This window comes from Mustelus asterias, chromosome 26 (assembly GCF_964213995.1).
Source record: "Mustelus asterias chromosome 26, sMusAst1.hap1.1, whole genome shotgun sequence".
Classification (NCBI taxonomy): Eukaryota; Metazoa; Chordata; class Chondrichthyes; order Carcharhiniformes; family Triakidae; genus Mustelus; species Mustelus asterias.
The window spans coordinates 16,146,594-16,159,805 of record NC_135826.1 but is presented as its reverse complement, the minus strand read 5'-3'; the positions used below and the strand labels follow the sequence as shown (position 1 = coordinate 16,159,805).

Here is a 13,212-nt window from a genome sequence, read left to right as displayed (position 1 = left end):
TGCTAAAAATTGCCCCTTAGAGTCTTGAAATGCGTAGGTTAGAGGGATTAGCAGGTAAATGTGTAGGAATAAGAGGGTAGGGCCTGGGTGGGAGTGTGGTCGGTGCAGACTCGACGGGCCGAATGGCCTCCTTCTGCACTGTAGGGTTTCTATGATTTCTTTCTATGAAAACCTGTTTCTTTCCCATTGCATTACTGAAGTAATAAAATAAATTTGTAACGGTACAAGTTAAAATTTAACTTTGGTGTGAATGTTTTTAGAACGAGAGGAATCAGCGAAGAATGACTTGGGAAGAGAATATGAGATTCATTGAACAGCACAACCTGGAGCATTCAATGGGGAAACACACATTTTCTGTGGGAATGAATCAGTTTGGAGATCTGGTATGTACTAAATGGAGGTGAGAAATACTGAGTGTGCTTTCAATGAATCAAGAATGATAGTGCATTGTAGGTGGACTATGAGACAATAACACAAAGACTTTGTAGGTTTCCCAGTCTCAATTGCAAATTTTGAAGCAAAAGCAAAATACTGTAGAGGTTGGAAATCTGAAATAAAAACAGAATATGCTGGAAATACTCAACGGGTCAGACAGCATCTACAAAGTAAGAAATATTTTGATTATCTAGCCACCTGATATCATGCTTAAGAGTCTCCAAACCAAGAGGATGAGACACTTACACAAACAACATTCTTGTTTACCTGTAAGTTTAATGATGACCATGAAACTGTGCCAACGTACTTCGCCTTAGTAAAGTAGACAATAAGACATGGAAGGAAATATTAGGAGGGAGCTTAAGTGGGTTTTAAAGTGACCTTAAAGTAGGAAGAGGTGGAAAGGTGTAAGTATCTAGGGACGGAATGTCAGACAATGGGGGAATGGCATTTGATGGTGCAGGATGTGTGCAGGAAACTAAGGTCAGAACACAGAGTTGATGGGCAGTGGGGAGAGATAGGGAATGATAAACCACACAACTTATCAACACAGAGTTCCTTGCTGCTTGCCTGGTTAAGCCCTCTCTTTACAATTATCTGGGATAGAGTGAGAAGAATTCTAGCACTCAAACACAGTTGTATCCCTTTGAAATCAGCCATTGTATAATTGAGTATGCCATGGAGGACTGATCCTGTACCAATCTTCTATCAGTAGGCAGGTTAACATGAAGCTATATTAACCTAAAATATATCCTGCCGATATCCCATTAACAGGAATAATTACCAGTTGACATCCAGGATTCCCTTTCTCCACAATCACTCCTTAATTTGTGGCATGTCAATGATCTGGACCACTTAAACCGGGTACAACTCCCTCGCAACCTGGAGCTTCCCCAATGATTTTGAACCATTCCAACCCTCTCGATTTGAACTCCCTCTGCTTTCTAGCTCTCCTGGGATCTCTCTCACTTTCCCAATACATCCACTTCCTCATGTAGGCTATGGCCCTGTCATGGAGGTTCACAGCATGGAAACAGGCCCTTAGGCCCAACTTGTCCATGCCACCCTTTTTTTTAACCAACTAAGCTAGTCCCAATTGCCTGCATTTGGCTCAAATCCCTCTATACCCATCTTACCCATGTAACTGTCTAAACGCTTTTTAAAAGAAAATTGTACCCGCCTCTACTACTACCTCCGGCAGCTTGTTCCAGACACTCACCACCCTCTGTGTGAAAAGATTGCCCCTCTAGACCCTTTTGTATCTCTCCCCTCTCACCCTAAACCTATGCCCTCAAGTTTTAGACTCCCCTACCTTTGGGAAAAGATATTAACTATCTAGCTGATCTGTGCCCCTCATTAGTTTATAGACCTCGATAAGGTCACCCCTAAGCTTCCTACGCTCCAGAGAAAAAAGTCCCAGTCTATCCAGCCTCTCCTTATGACTCAAACTATCAAGTCCCGGTAAATCTTTTCTGCATGATTTCTAGTTTAATGATATCCTTTCTATAATAGGGTGACCAGAACTGTACACAGTATTCCAAGTGTGGGTCTTACCAATGTCTTATACAACTTCAGCAAGATGTCCCAACTCCTGTATTCAATGTTCTGACCAATGAAACCAAGCATGCCAAATGCCTTCTTCACCACTCTATCCATCTGCGACTCCACTTTCAAGGAGCTATGACCCTGTACCCCTCGATCTCTTTGTCCTATAACTCTCCCAACGCCCTACCATTAACTGAGTAAGTCCTGCCCTGGTTCAATCTACCAAAATGCATCACCTTGCATTTATCTAAATTAAACTCCATCTGCCTTTTGTCAGCCCACTGGCCCAATTGATCAAGATCCCTTTGCAATCCGAGATAACCTTCTTCACTGTCCACTATGCCACCAATCTTGGTGTCATCTGCAAACTTACTAACCATGCCCCCTAAATTTCATCCAAATCATTAATATAAATGACAAATAACAGTGGACCCAGCACCGGTCCCTGAGGCACACCGCTGGTCACAGGCCTCCAGTTTGAAAAACAATTCTCTGTAACAACCCTCTGGCTTCTGTCATCAAGCCAATTTTGTATCCATTTGGCTACCTCACCCTGGATCCCATGAAATTTAACCTTATGCAACAACCTACCATGCGGTACCTTGTCAAAGGCCTTGCTAAGGTCCATGTAGACAACATCAACTGCACTGCCCTCATCTACCTTCTTGGTTGCCCCTTCAAAAAACTCAATCAAATTTGTGAGACATGATTTTCCACTCACAGAGCCATGCTGACTGTCCCTAATCAGTCCTTGCGTCTCTAAATGCCTGTAGATCCTGTCTCTCATAATACCTTCTGACAATTTACCCACTACAGATGTGAGGCTCACTGGTCTGTAGTTCCTAAGCTTTTCCATGCAGCCTTTTTTAAACAAAGGCACAACATTTGCCACCCTCCAATCTTCAGGCACCTCACCTGTGGCTGTCGACGATTCAAGTATCTCTGCTAGGGGACCCACAATTTCCTCCCTAGCCGACCACAACGTCCTGGGATATACTTCATCAGGTCCCAGGTATTTATCTACTTTGCTGCGCTTTAAGACTTCCAGCACCTCCTTCTCTGTTATATACACACTCCTCAAGACATCACTATTTATTTCCCCAAGTTCCCTAACATCCATGCCTTTCTCAACAGTTAATACTGATGAGAAATATTCATTTTGGAGCTCACCCATGTCTTGTGGATCCGCAAATAGATGACCTTGATGATTCTTAAGAAGCCCTACTCTCTCCCTCGTCATTCATTTGCCCTTTATGTATTTGTAGAATCTCTTTGAATTCTCCTTTGCCTTATCTGCCAAAGCAATCTCGTGTCCCCTTTTTGCCCTCCTGATTTCTTTCTTAACTCTACTCCTACACCCTCTATATTCGTCAAGGGTTCCACTTGATCCCAGCTGCCTATACATGTCATGTGCCTCCTTCTTCTTTTTGACCAGAGCCTCAATATCCCGAGTCATCCAGAGTTCCCTCCTTCTACCAGCTTTGCCCTTCACTCTAAGAGGAATGCGCTTACCCTGAACCCTGGTTAACACACTTTTGAAAGCCTCCCACTTACCAGATGTCCCTTTGCCTTCCCACAGACTCCCCCAATTAACTTTTGGAAGTCCCTGTCTGATACCATTAAAATTGGCCTTGCCCCAATTTAGAATTTTAACTTCTGGGCCAGACTTATCGTTCTCCATAGCTATCTTAAAACTAATAGAATTATGGTCACTGGTCCCAAAGTGATCCTGCACTAACACTTCTGTCACCTGCCCTTCCTTATTTCCCAAGAGGAGGTCAAGTTTTGCCCCTTCTCTAGTTGGGCCATCCACATACTGAATGAGAAATTCCTCCTGAATACACTCAACAAATTTCTCTCCATCCAACCCTCTAATACTATGGCTGTCCCAGTCAATGTTGGAAAAGTTAAAATTCCCTACTATTACCATCCTATTTTTCTTGGAGCTATCTGTAATCTCCTTACATATTTGCTCCTCAATTTCCCACTGACCATTTGGAGGTCTGTAGTATAACCCTATCAGAGTGATTTCCCCCTTCTTATTTTTCAGTTCTACCATAGAGAATCAGTGGCCGAATCCTCGGATATATCCCCTCTCAGTACAGCTGTGATGTTTTCCCTAATCAAAAGTGCAACTCCCCTCCTCTCTTATCTCCTGTTCTATCTTTCCTATAGCATCTGTACCCTGGAACATTGAGCTGCCAGCCCTGTCCCTCCCTTAACCATGTTTCAGCCCTGTTCCATGTACCCATCCATGCCCTGAGTTCATCTGCCTTGCCCGTCAGGCCTCTTGCATTGAAATAAATGCAGTTTAATCTGGACTTCCCTTGCTCTCTGTCCTGCTTTTGCCTGATCTGTCTGGTACTAGGATTACTGACACTGCCTTTACTATTTAATGTGCTCTTTTTAACCTCTGTGCTGTCATCAATCTTCTCTTCTGTCTCCCTGCTGCTTTGGGTCCCACCCCCCTACCAAACTAGTTTAAACCCTCCCGAGTGGCTCCAGCAAATCTGCCCGCCAGGATATTAATCCCCCTCCAGTTCAGGTGTAACCCGTCCATCTTGAACAGGTCACCCCTTCCATAGAAGACATCCCAATGATCCACAAATCTAAATCTCTGATCCCTGCACCAGCTCTTAAGCCAGGTATTCATCTGCCTAATCTTCCTATTCCTACTCTCACTAGCACGTGGCACCCGGTAGTAGTCCAGAAATTATTACCTTCGAGGTCCTGCACTTTAGCCTTCTGCCTAATTCTCTATATTCACACTTCAGGACCTCATCCCTGTGACATAGGATTCCTGATGTGGAGATGCCGGCGTTGGACTGGGGTAAACACAGTAAGAAGTTTAACAACACCAGGTTAAAGTCCAACAGGTTTATTTGGTAGCAAAAGCCACACAAGCTTTCGGAGCTCTTAGCCCCTTCTTCAGGTGAGTGGGAATTCTGTTCACAAACAGGGCTTATAAAGACACAGACTCAATTTACATGAATAATGGTTGGAATGCGAATACTTACAACTAATCAAGTCTTTAAGAAACGAAACAATGTGAGTGGAGAGAGCATCAAGACAGGCTAAAAAGATGTGTATTGTCTCCAGACAAGACAGCCAGTGAGACTCTGCAGGTCCACGCAACTGTGGGAGTTACAAATAGTGTGACATGAACCCAATATCCCGGTTGAGGCCGTCCTCGTGTGTGCGGAACTTGGCTATTAGTTTCTGCTCAGCGACTCTGCGCTGTCGTGTGTCGCGAAGGCCGCCTTGGAGAACGCTTACCCGAATATCCGAGGCCGAATGCCCGTGACCGCTGAAGTGCTCCCCAACAGGAAGAGAACAGTCTTGCCTGGTGATTGTCGAGCGGTGTTCATTCATCGTTCAAAACTTATTATTATTCTTCTTATTATTACTCATTATTCGTTCAAAACTTACCAACTTGTCTATGAATATTTCCCAGAAGGCTTGCTTCAATGTGGACCTAGAGGTCCTCTTGCACTTTTTCTCTATAATATTAAGACATCCCATAAATTGGACCATACCTACATTGTGAGAAAATCTAGGCCACAGCTGTTTGAAGATGCAACAAATGCAACTCTCTACTTGAGTATTACAGAACAGAGACATTTTTCATAGAATCATAGAATCCCTACAGTGCAGAAGGAGGCCATTTGGCCCATCGATGAATGAACACCGCTCGACAATCACCAGGCAAGACTGTTCTCTTCCTGTTGGGGAGCACTTCAGCGGTCACGGGCATTCGGCCTCGGATATTCGGGTAAGCGTTCTCCAAGGCGGCCTTCGCGACACACGACAGCGCAGAGTTGCTGAGCAGAAACTGATAGCCAAGTTCCGCACACACGAGGACGGCCTCAACCGGGATATTGGGTTCATGTCACACTATTTGTAACTCCCACAGTTGCGTGGACCTGCAGAGTTTCACTGGCTGTCTTGTCTGGAGACAATACACATCTTTTTAGCCTGTCTTGATGCTCTCTCCACTCACATTGTTTCGTTTCTTAAAGACTTGATTAGTTGTAAGTATTCGCATTCCAACCATTATTCATGTAAATTGAGTCTGTGTCTTTATAAGCTCTGTTTGTGAACAGAATTCCCACTCACCTGAAGAAGGGGCTAAGAGCTCCGAAAGCTTGTGTGGCTTTTGCTACCAAATAAACCTGTTGGACTTTAACCTGGTGTTGTTAAACTTCTTACATAGGATTCCTGTCAGTTAGGTCTCCAGTCTGTCAGTCAGGTTATCTTTGGGCAGGAACTCCATTTCAAGGTCCTTGCAACACAATATTCTGCAGCACATTTTGGTAATCTATTTTTATTGGTTTTCCGCCCTCACAACTGGATTTCAACCCTCCACCCTGATCCCACCTTGCACAAAAATCATCCAGAGGATAAAATCCAGGCTCAAATTTCAGGAGCAGTGGCTTCTGTCAGATATCCAATCAGGAAAGGTGCTGAGCCTTCCAGATATGAGTTCATACTCTCAGTATGAACCCTCTGTTAACACATTCCAGCACTGCCATCCTAAGATTCAAAGGGCAGGATTCTCCAATCTCGTCCTACTGCAAGTGGGAATGGAGAATTTGACGTTCCAGCCAAAATTTCATTCACTTTCAGCAGCACCGGAGAATCCCAGCTGCGAATGAGGATGGAGGTTTTCGGTGAAAGTCTTTTCAAGGGCTGCGTGACAAACTTTTTCTTCCACGTTGTGACATTGATAGTTATGATATATTCAACTCCTACTCCACATATCTCTGAACAGTGACCACTTTGTTCCAGTTTTCCACTGTCTACTGTACTAACTACTAATGTACTTGCTGATGTCCTTAGTAAGGTGTATGGAAGATTTATTCGTTCAAAACTTACCAACTTGTCTATGAATATTTCCCAGAAGGCTTGCTTCAATGTGGACCTAGAGGTCCTCTTGCACTTTTTCTCTATAATATTAAGACATCCCATAAATTGGACCATACCTACATTGTGAGAAAATCTAGGCCACAGCTGTTTGAAGATGCAACAAATGCAACTCTCTACTTGAGTATTACAGAACAGAGAGACATTTTTCATAGAATCATAGAATCCCTACAGTGCAGAAGGAGGCCATTTGGCCCATCGAGTCTGCACTGACCACAATCCCACCCAGGCCCTATCCCCATTACCCCACATATTTACCCTGCTAGTCTCCCTGATGCTAGGGTCGATTTAGCATGGCCAATCAACTTAACCCGCACATCTTTGGACTGTGGGAGGAAACCGGAGCACCTGGAGGAAACCCATGCAGACACAGGAGAACGTGCAAACTCCACACAGACAGTGACCTGAGGCTGGAATTGAACCCGGGTCCCTGGCACTGTGAGGCAGCAGTGCTAACCACTTTGCCACCTTGCCGTCCCAGCTTTTGTCAAAGCTTTTCATCTTGCACTCATCAGGAGAATTCGCAAGAATCTCTGATGAGTGCAAGATGAAAAGCTTCGATAAAAAGTCACGTGTTTTTCAGCAACATTCAACTTTTGTGCAACCAAACTCTATTTTTTCAAGGTAGATGGTCCTAGAAGAGGCACCTTGGCGGAGTTGGCGGAAATGGCGGTGGATGATCCTTTGAATCTGGAGGCTGGTGGGGTGGAAAGTGAGGACAAGCGAGAACATTCCAGAAATGTAGCTCTCTGATGTGACTTGTGAATAAAGTTCATTTGTTGACTGATTTTCAGGCATCCTAATTTCTTGCACTTAAGATTTCATTTCATGATCTTTAGCGGCTGAATAATGTTAATTTAATGCAAATTCACTGTGAAATAATGAAAGAATCTTTAAAGCTTAGTAAAATATCAAACTTCTTGACTTTCTAGACTGCTGAGGAGTTTAGGTGGTTTTTGACTGTATCTAACACAAAGAAAGCTGAGAACTCAACTTCCAAAGTGTTTATGGCTCAGGAGAATGCTGAACTGCCCGCAGCTGTTGACTGGCGTCCTAAAGGCTATGTTACTGCAGTGAAGGACCAGGTAAGGACCAGGAGAAATGCTTCAACAAAGTGAGATGTTTGTTGGTGACTGACAATATTACCAACACAATGAAGGACACCGTGACTTTGTATGATAGTCAATATAAGCAACAATGAATGATCAGCTTGCTATGATGAGTTGAGGTCTGCATGATTAGTTAATGACACAATATATCAAACCAGAAATTATGGACCAATTTCTTCTGGGTACTATATATCACACAATTGGAAACACTTTCTTTAGAACCCTGATGCTGAAGGAAAAGCCCTTACGCTTGGGGCGGCACGGTGGCGCAGTGGTTAGCACTGCCTCACAGCACCAGGGACCCAGGTTCAATTCCGGCCTTGGGTGATCACTATTCCTATGATCATTGCTCCTTTGAATTTTCTTCCTGCCGAATAGCCATCCAAGGCCATCTTACTTTGCCTTCGTCTCACATGCATTCCCAATGTGATGAAAGTCCATTACACCCATTACTGCTCTCAATTCCCCTTCTCCAGGCTCTGAAAACGATTTCAGTAACTATTATGTCTTTACTTTGGTTTTCCTATCTCAGCTTTTTTCACTCTTGCTGGATTCCTGAACAATGGTCTTCCTTGTGAATTCCTCAATTGTCCAAAAAGAGGGAAAGCCCTGAAACAGGAGTTCCCAAATTGGGGTCCGCGATACCCAATGGGTCTGCGAGAGCCTCCTCAGGGGATCCGTGGCAGGACAGGCACATTTGCTGCAGAACTGCTTGTCAAATCAGAGGCTGGCTTCTGGAAACATTATCCGAATGCTTGGGGTTCCCCGATGCATGTTGGAGGTCACTCGGGATTCCGCGGCTCGAAAAGTTTGGGAAATCTGGCCCAAAAACATTCCTTCACTCACTGTGACTTTTATTTCTTTGTTAGGGCCAATGTGGCTCGTGCTGGGCTTTCAGTACGACTGGGGTACTTGAAGGACAAGTGTTTAGGAAAACAGGAAAGCTCATTTCCCTGAGTGAGCAGTACCTGATGGATTGTAGCAGAGCTGTAGGAAATGCAGGGTGCAGTGGCGGATCTGTCTTGGCCGGCTTCCTATTCATAAAAGAAAAGGGAATCACTTCTGAGCAGTCCTACCCATACACTGCAAAGGTAACTCTTCTCTGTAACTTCATTGTTTGTTGTTGATTGGTTTTGTTTATTCAATTTGTGATGAATGGAAAGAAGTCCAGAGCACCGCCTTAACCTTTTCCAGAAAGCTGCACTTTCAACAAGTTACGGCAACACAGCCAGGAAATTCCTGGCTCACGTTGTGATCCCGCATATAATGAGCATTCTCTGACTTTTTGTTCCAGGATGGCAATTGTACATTCAACCAAAATGATATTGTCGCAACTTGTAAAGGTGTCAAGCAGATTCCAGAAGGTTCTGAGGCGGAATTGGCTGCAGCAGTGGCTACAGTTGGACCGATCTCTGCTGGCATAGACGCCGAGCACAGATCTTTCATGTTGTACAAATCAGGTAAGAAACAAGTTTCACAGGAGGGTTACATTGGCTCATGTCAGTTATTGAGTGTGAAACAGGATGCACAGATGAATCATGTGCCAAAGAAACTCTGTTCCATGGTCCACCCAATGTGGTCTCATCTTAATTCCAGCATTCTCCATTGAGCCTCATAGCAAAATACCGAGACAAAAATGACAAAGGAAGACTTGAGGGTACAACCTACCATTTTGAACTAGTGTCAGTAACAGCCTGGTAGTGTATATCAGCTTCAGGTGTCTAAGCTGCATTTGTTAGTCTGCTGACTCAGGATCTCTGTATCCAGTTTCTAGTTCAGTCTAGTCTTTGCTAGGTATATGCGCTCATGCCTGTAATACGAGTCTATGTGCTACATTCTTCCATTGTTCATCTGCCTGCCTCTGTGAAAAGAAAAGTTTTAAAAGTAGAATCTCCATTGGAAAACCCATTGTTCCAATATTTTGGAAACACTAAAAAAGGCAATCTGTGCAATTGGCACAAAACTTATCAAACAACTAAATGGAAATGGGCAAGAAACAAAGTAACAAAATGAAAAGATTCAGAAATACTCTTCAAATCCTCCTGTCAGGTCCCTTTAAATACGCGTCTATTATCAATACATAATGGAGACGCACTGTAAATGAGCAGATAAATGATGGAGAAATGCTGGCAATTGCATGATTGCTTCCATGATGTTACTGGAGCCGAATTTTAATACAATTAGATGCTCCAGTTACCAATATTATGTGGCAAAAATTTGGCATAACAGAGGTTAAGGCAATGGTCGAGACATCTTAACACTACAATCTGTCCTATCATGTGATCTATTGATAACAAAGCCTAGAAATTCCACAACACTCTTAAAGAGGTAGAAATAGTCTCAGGTGAAATCAGACATCCATCTTGGGTGGGCATTATCCTGTCACTGGCCTACTCAAAGTCCATGGGACAGGATTATTTTAATATTTTGAGTAAACCTTCCATGTGTGACACCAAATGGACACTGCAGAGATACTGATACTGGAGCTCTTCTCTGAGAGGAGACACTTGAGGTCCAAATTGGGCTGAAGACTAAGGTAGCAGCAGGTTTCAACACTGAAGTATTTCTTCAATCAAAATCAGGACAGCTGGGCCTTCCCTAGCCCCCAACCCTACTCTCAGTTGTTCCTTTTTAGACGTTGGATCTGATTTGTCTATCAGGGGTTGAGTTTGGACGGCATTTCTGGAGTTGCCCTCAAGTATTCCCACAAAGTTGGATCCTTCCTCTCAAAGACCTGAACTTCTTAAGGAATGGCTGATACATGTGATACAGAATCTACCCAGAAGGGAAAAACAGTAAAAACTGGGAAATAAGAATAGTGGTCGGAACTGTTTTCCTTCCGGGTATCCTAGGTTATCCCTCCACAAGGATCCGCCAACCCCATCCCACTACCAAACCTCTCCCCGTCCCCCACCCTCCTCCACCCCCGTTCCCCCACCTTCATCCCCGAAGGTCAGAACTTTTGCCCTTGGGTACCTTACCATAGATACTTCCCTCACAAAATTCCAACTTGTGAAATCCTGACAAATTTAGAAATTCTACAATAATAGTTAGAAATCACTATTTTTTTGGTAGGAATATTTTACGAGCCCCACTGCAGTACTGTCAAACTCGATCATGGAATTTTGGTGGTTGGATATGGAACTGAAAATCAGAAGCCATTCTGGATTGTTAAAAACAGGTACATCACAGAGTTCATGTGGGAGGACATTGTTAAACGCATCTTAATTCTGGTTGCGAGTTCCGTTTTATTTATAATCAATGTTGGAGGTGTGAAAAAAAGTTTTGGTGTTAATTTTAAGTCTCTCCCCCACACACCCCACTAGTATATTTGAAGATGGGGAACATGTAAAATGGTGGCCTTTCCACCAGCCTGCCCCCATATTACACTAGGTGCAAAACCAGTCAGGTCATCCATACTTTGGCCCAATGTGGTCTTGAAGTGGATCGGAGAATTCTGGCCACTATGTAGGACAGAGTAGGTGGTGATCAGTGAGAGAGGGATAACAGGCAGAACACATCGACCTGTGCTCCGTGTGGGCTGAGAAAATCTGACAACTTTGGCAGCAGGAAGAAACTGTTCTGACAGTCGGGGAAATTGAGTCAAATTTTGCTGCTACCTCCCCAGGATTCTCATCAATAATGCAATTAGCAGGCACCCAATCTGCTGTGGTGTGTCTGAGGCACCCACGAGCTTTAGGTTACTGCAGAGACCGTGAGCAAGACTTTTCAAAGTTCCACAAGAATTTAACCTGGGGGAAATTCCCGTTATGCAACTGAGTTAACTGAAATTTAAAGACTGAGTTAAATTATGCGGACGGGTTACATCAACTTGATTTGTGTTCTTTTGAGTTTAGAGAATTGTGGGGATAATCTAATCAAAGTGCTTTAAATGATAATGCGATTCAATAGGGTAGATTCAGAGAAACTATTTCCTCTGATATGGGAAATCCAGATAACAGAGAGACAATCTTAAAATGAAAATTAGGCCATTCAGGAGCAAAATCAGAAAATGCTTTTCACACAAAGCGAAGTGAAAATATGGAACTCTTTCCCTCAAAATGTTGTGGATACTGGGACAATTGAAGCTTTCAAAACTGAGATTGACAAATTATTCTTGAATAAGGATATCAAGAAAGTTAAAACAGCCAAATGGGGTTGTGGTGCAAACCAGCCATGATCTAATGAAAAGGCAGAGGCTCGAGGAACTAAACGGCCCATTCCTGTTCTGATTTTCCTATTGTAGAAACCCTGGCCGGAATCTTCCATCCTCGTTCAGGGCTGGGATTTTCTAGTGCTGCTGAAAGTGAATGGAATTCTGGCTGGAACGCCAAATTTTCCGTTCTCGGTCACAATGGATCCCGCCACGGACGAGACTGGAGAATCCCGCCCATTATCTCTCCAGGTTTCATTTAATTCCTGCTCACTGTGCCTTCAATGTAAATGACAACATTGCCTTCAATTCTTACATGTATAGTTCAATTTCTAATCATATGACTTACCAGGGCTATACTGAAAACCTCTTTGACTTGTTTCAGTTGGGGAGCGAGTTGGGGCAATGAAGGATATGTCCACATGGCTAAGGACATGGATAACAACTGTGGGATTGCCTCAAAGGCAGTTTATCCTGAGGTGTGACAGTTCAAGTGAATCAGCTGTAACTGAATACACCTCCAACCACAAGAATCAAATCATGTATCTATCCTGGGACCTGCTGATTTCGTGAATCATTGTTAATGCTGTTTCTTTTCACTCAACTTTATCATTGTGGTTTATGGTGAATTAGTTCCAGAGTGTTAAAAAAAAATCTATTATTATAAAGACTGAAAGACTATTTCCTGGAATGTAAGAAATAATAAACGCTTGTGCTAAAGAGCTAAATAAAGGAAAACACTATTGCAAATGTGTATAGTAATACTGTGGGATGCTTTGAGTAGCTATATTGTCTAACGACGGGTTTCCCAAACTTTGGGTCACGACCCCCAGGGGATCGCAGGGTGAGATTTTGGATTACGAGCACCGAGGCAGCAATGGCTGGGGGCAAGGTCTCTGTAAATCCTTGCGCTTTTTTTATTGGTGGGCATGATCTGATTTCTGCTTTTAAAAAAAGGTCTGTGTCAAGGTAGGTGTTTTATTGAAACTATGTTTACAAAGTGGGCAGTTGGTAAGATTTACTAAGAACGACTGAGTGGGTAGATAG

General features: G+C 43.4%; 1 protein-coding gene across 1 annotated transcript; it reads left to right on the top strand.

The window, feature by feature from the left end:
* The first annotated feature begins 266 nt into the window (after nt 1–266).
* On the top strand, nt 267–12,650 carry LOC144479727 (procathepsin L-like). Its single transcript, XM_078198759.1, has 6 exons — nt 267–383; nt 7,836–7,988; nt 8,882–9,103; nt 9,307–9,472; nt 11,088–11,193; nt 12,551–12,650. The coding sequence occupies exons 1-6, from the start codon at nt 282–284 to the stop codon at nt 12,648–12,650; spliced, it is 849 nt and encodes a 282-aa protein (XP_078054885.1). The 5' UTR covers nt 267–281.
* Nucleotides 12,651–13,212: the final 562 nt, after the last annotated feature.

What these genes read in the sequence shown, in the direction of transcription:
- LOC144479727 (XM_078198759.1), top strand. Translation starts at nt 282, where the DNA reads ATGACTTGGGAAGAGAATATGAGATTCATTGAACAGCACAACCTGGAG. An exon ending in TTTCATGTTGTACAAATCAG is followed by an intron (nt 9,473 to 11,087) that starts GTAAGAAACAAG and finishes TTTTTTTGGTAG; the next exon opens with GAATATTTTACGAGCCCCAC. An exon ending in TTCTGGATTGTTAAAAACAG is followed by an intron (nt 11,194 to 12,550) that starts GTACATCACAGA and finishes GACTTGTTTCAG; the next exon opens with TTGGGGAGCGAGTTGGGGCA.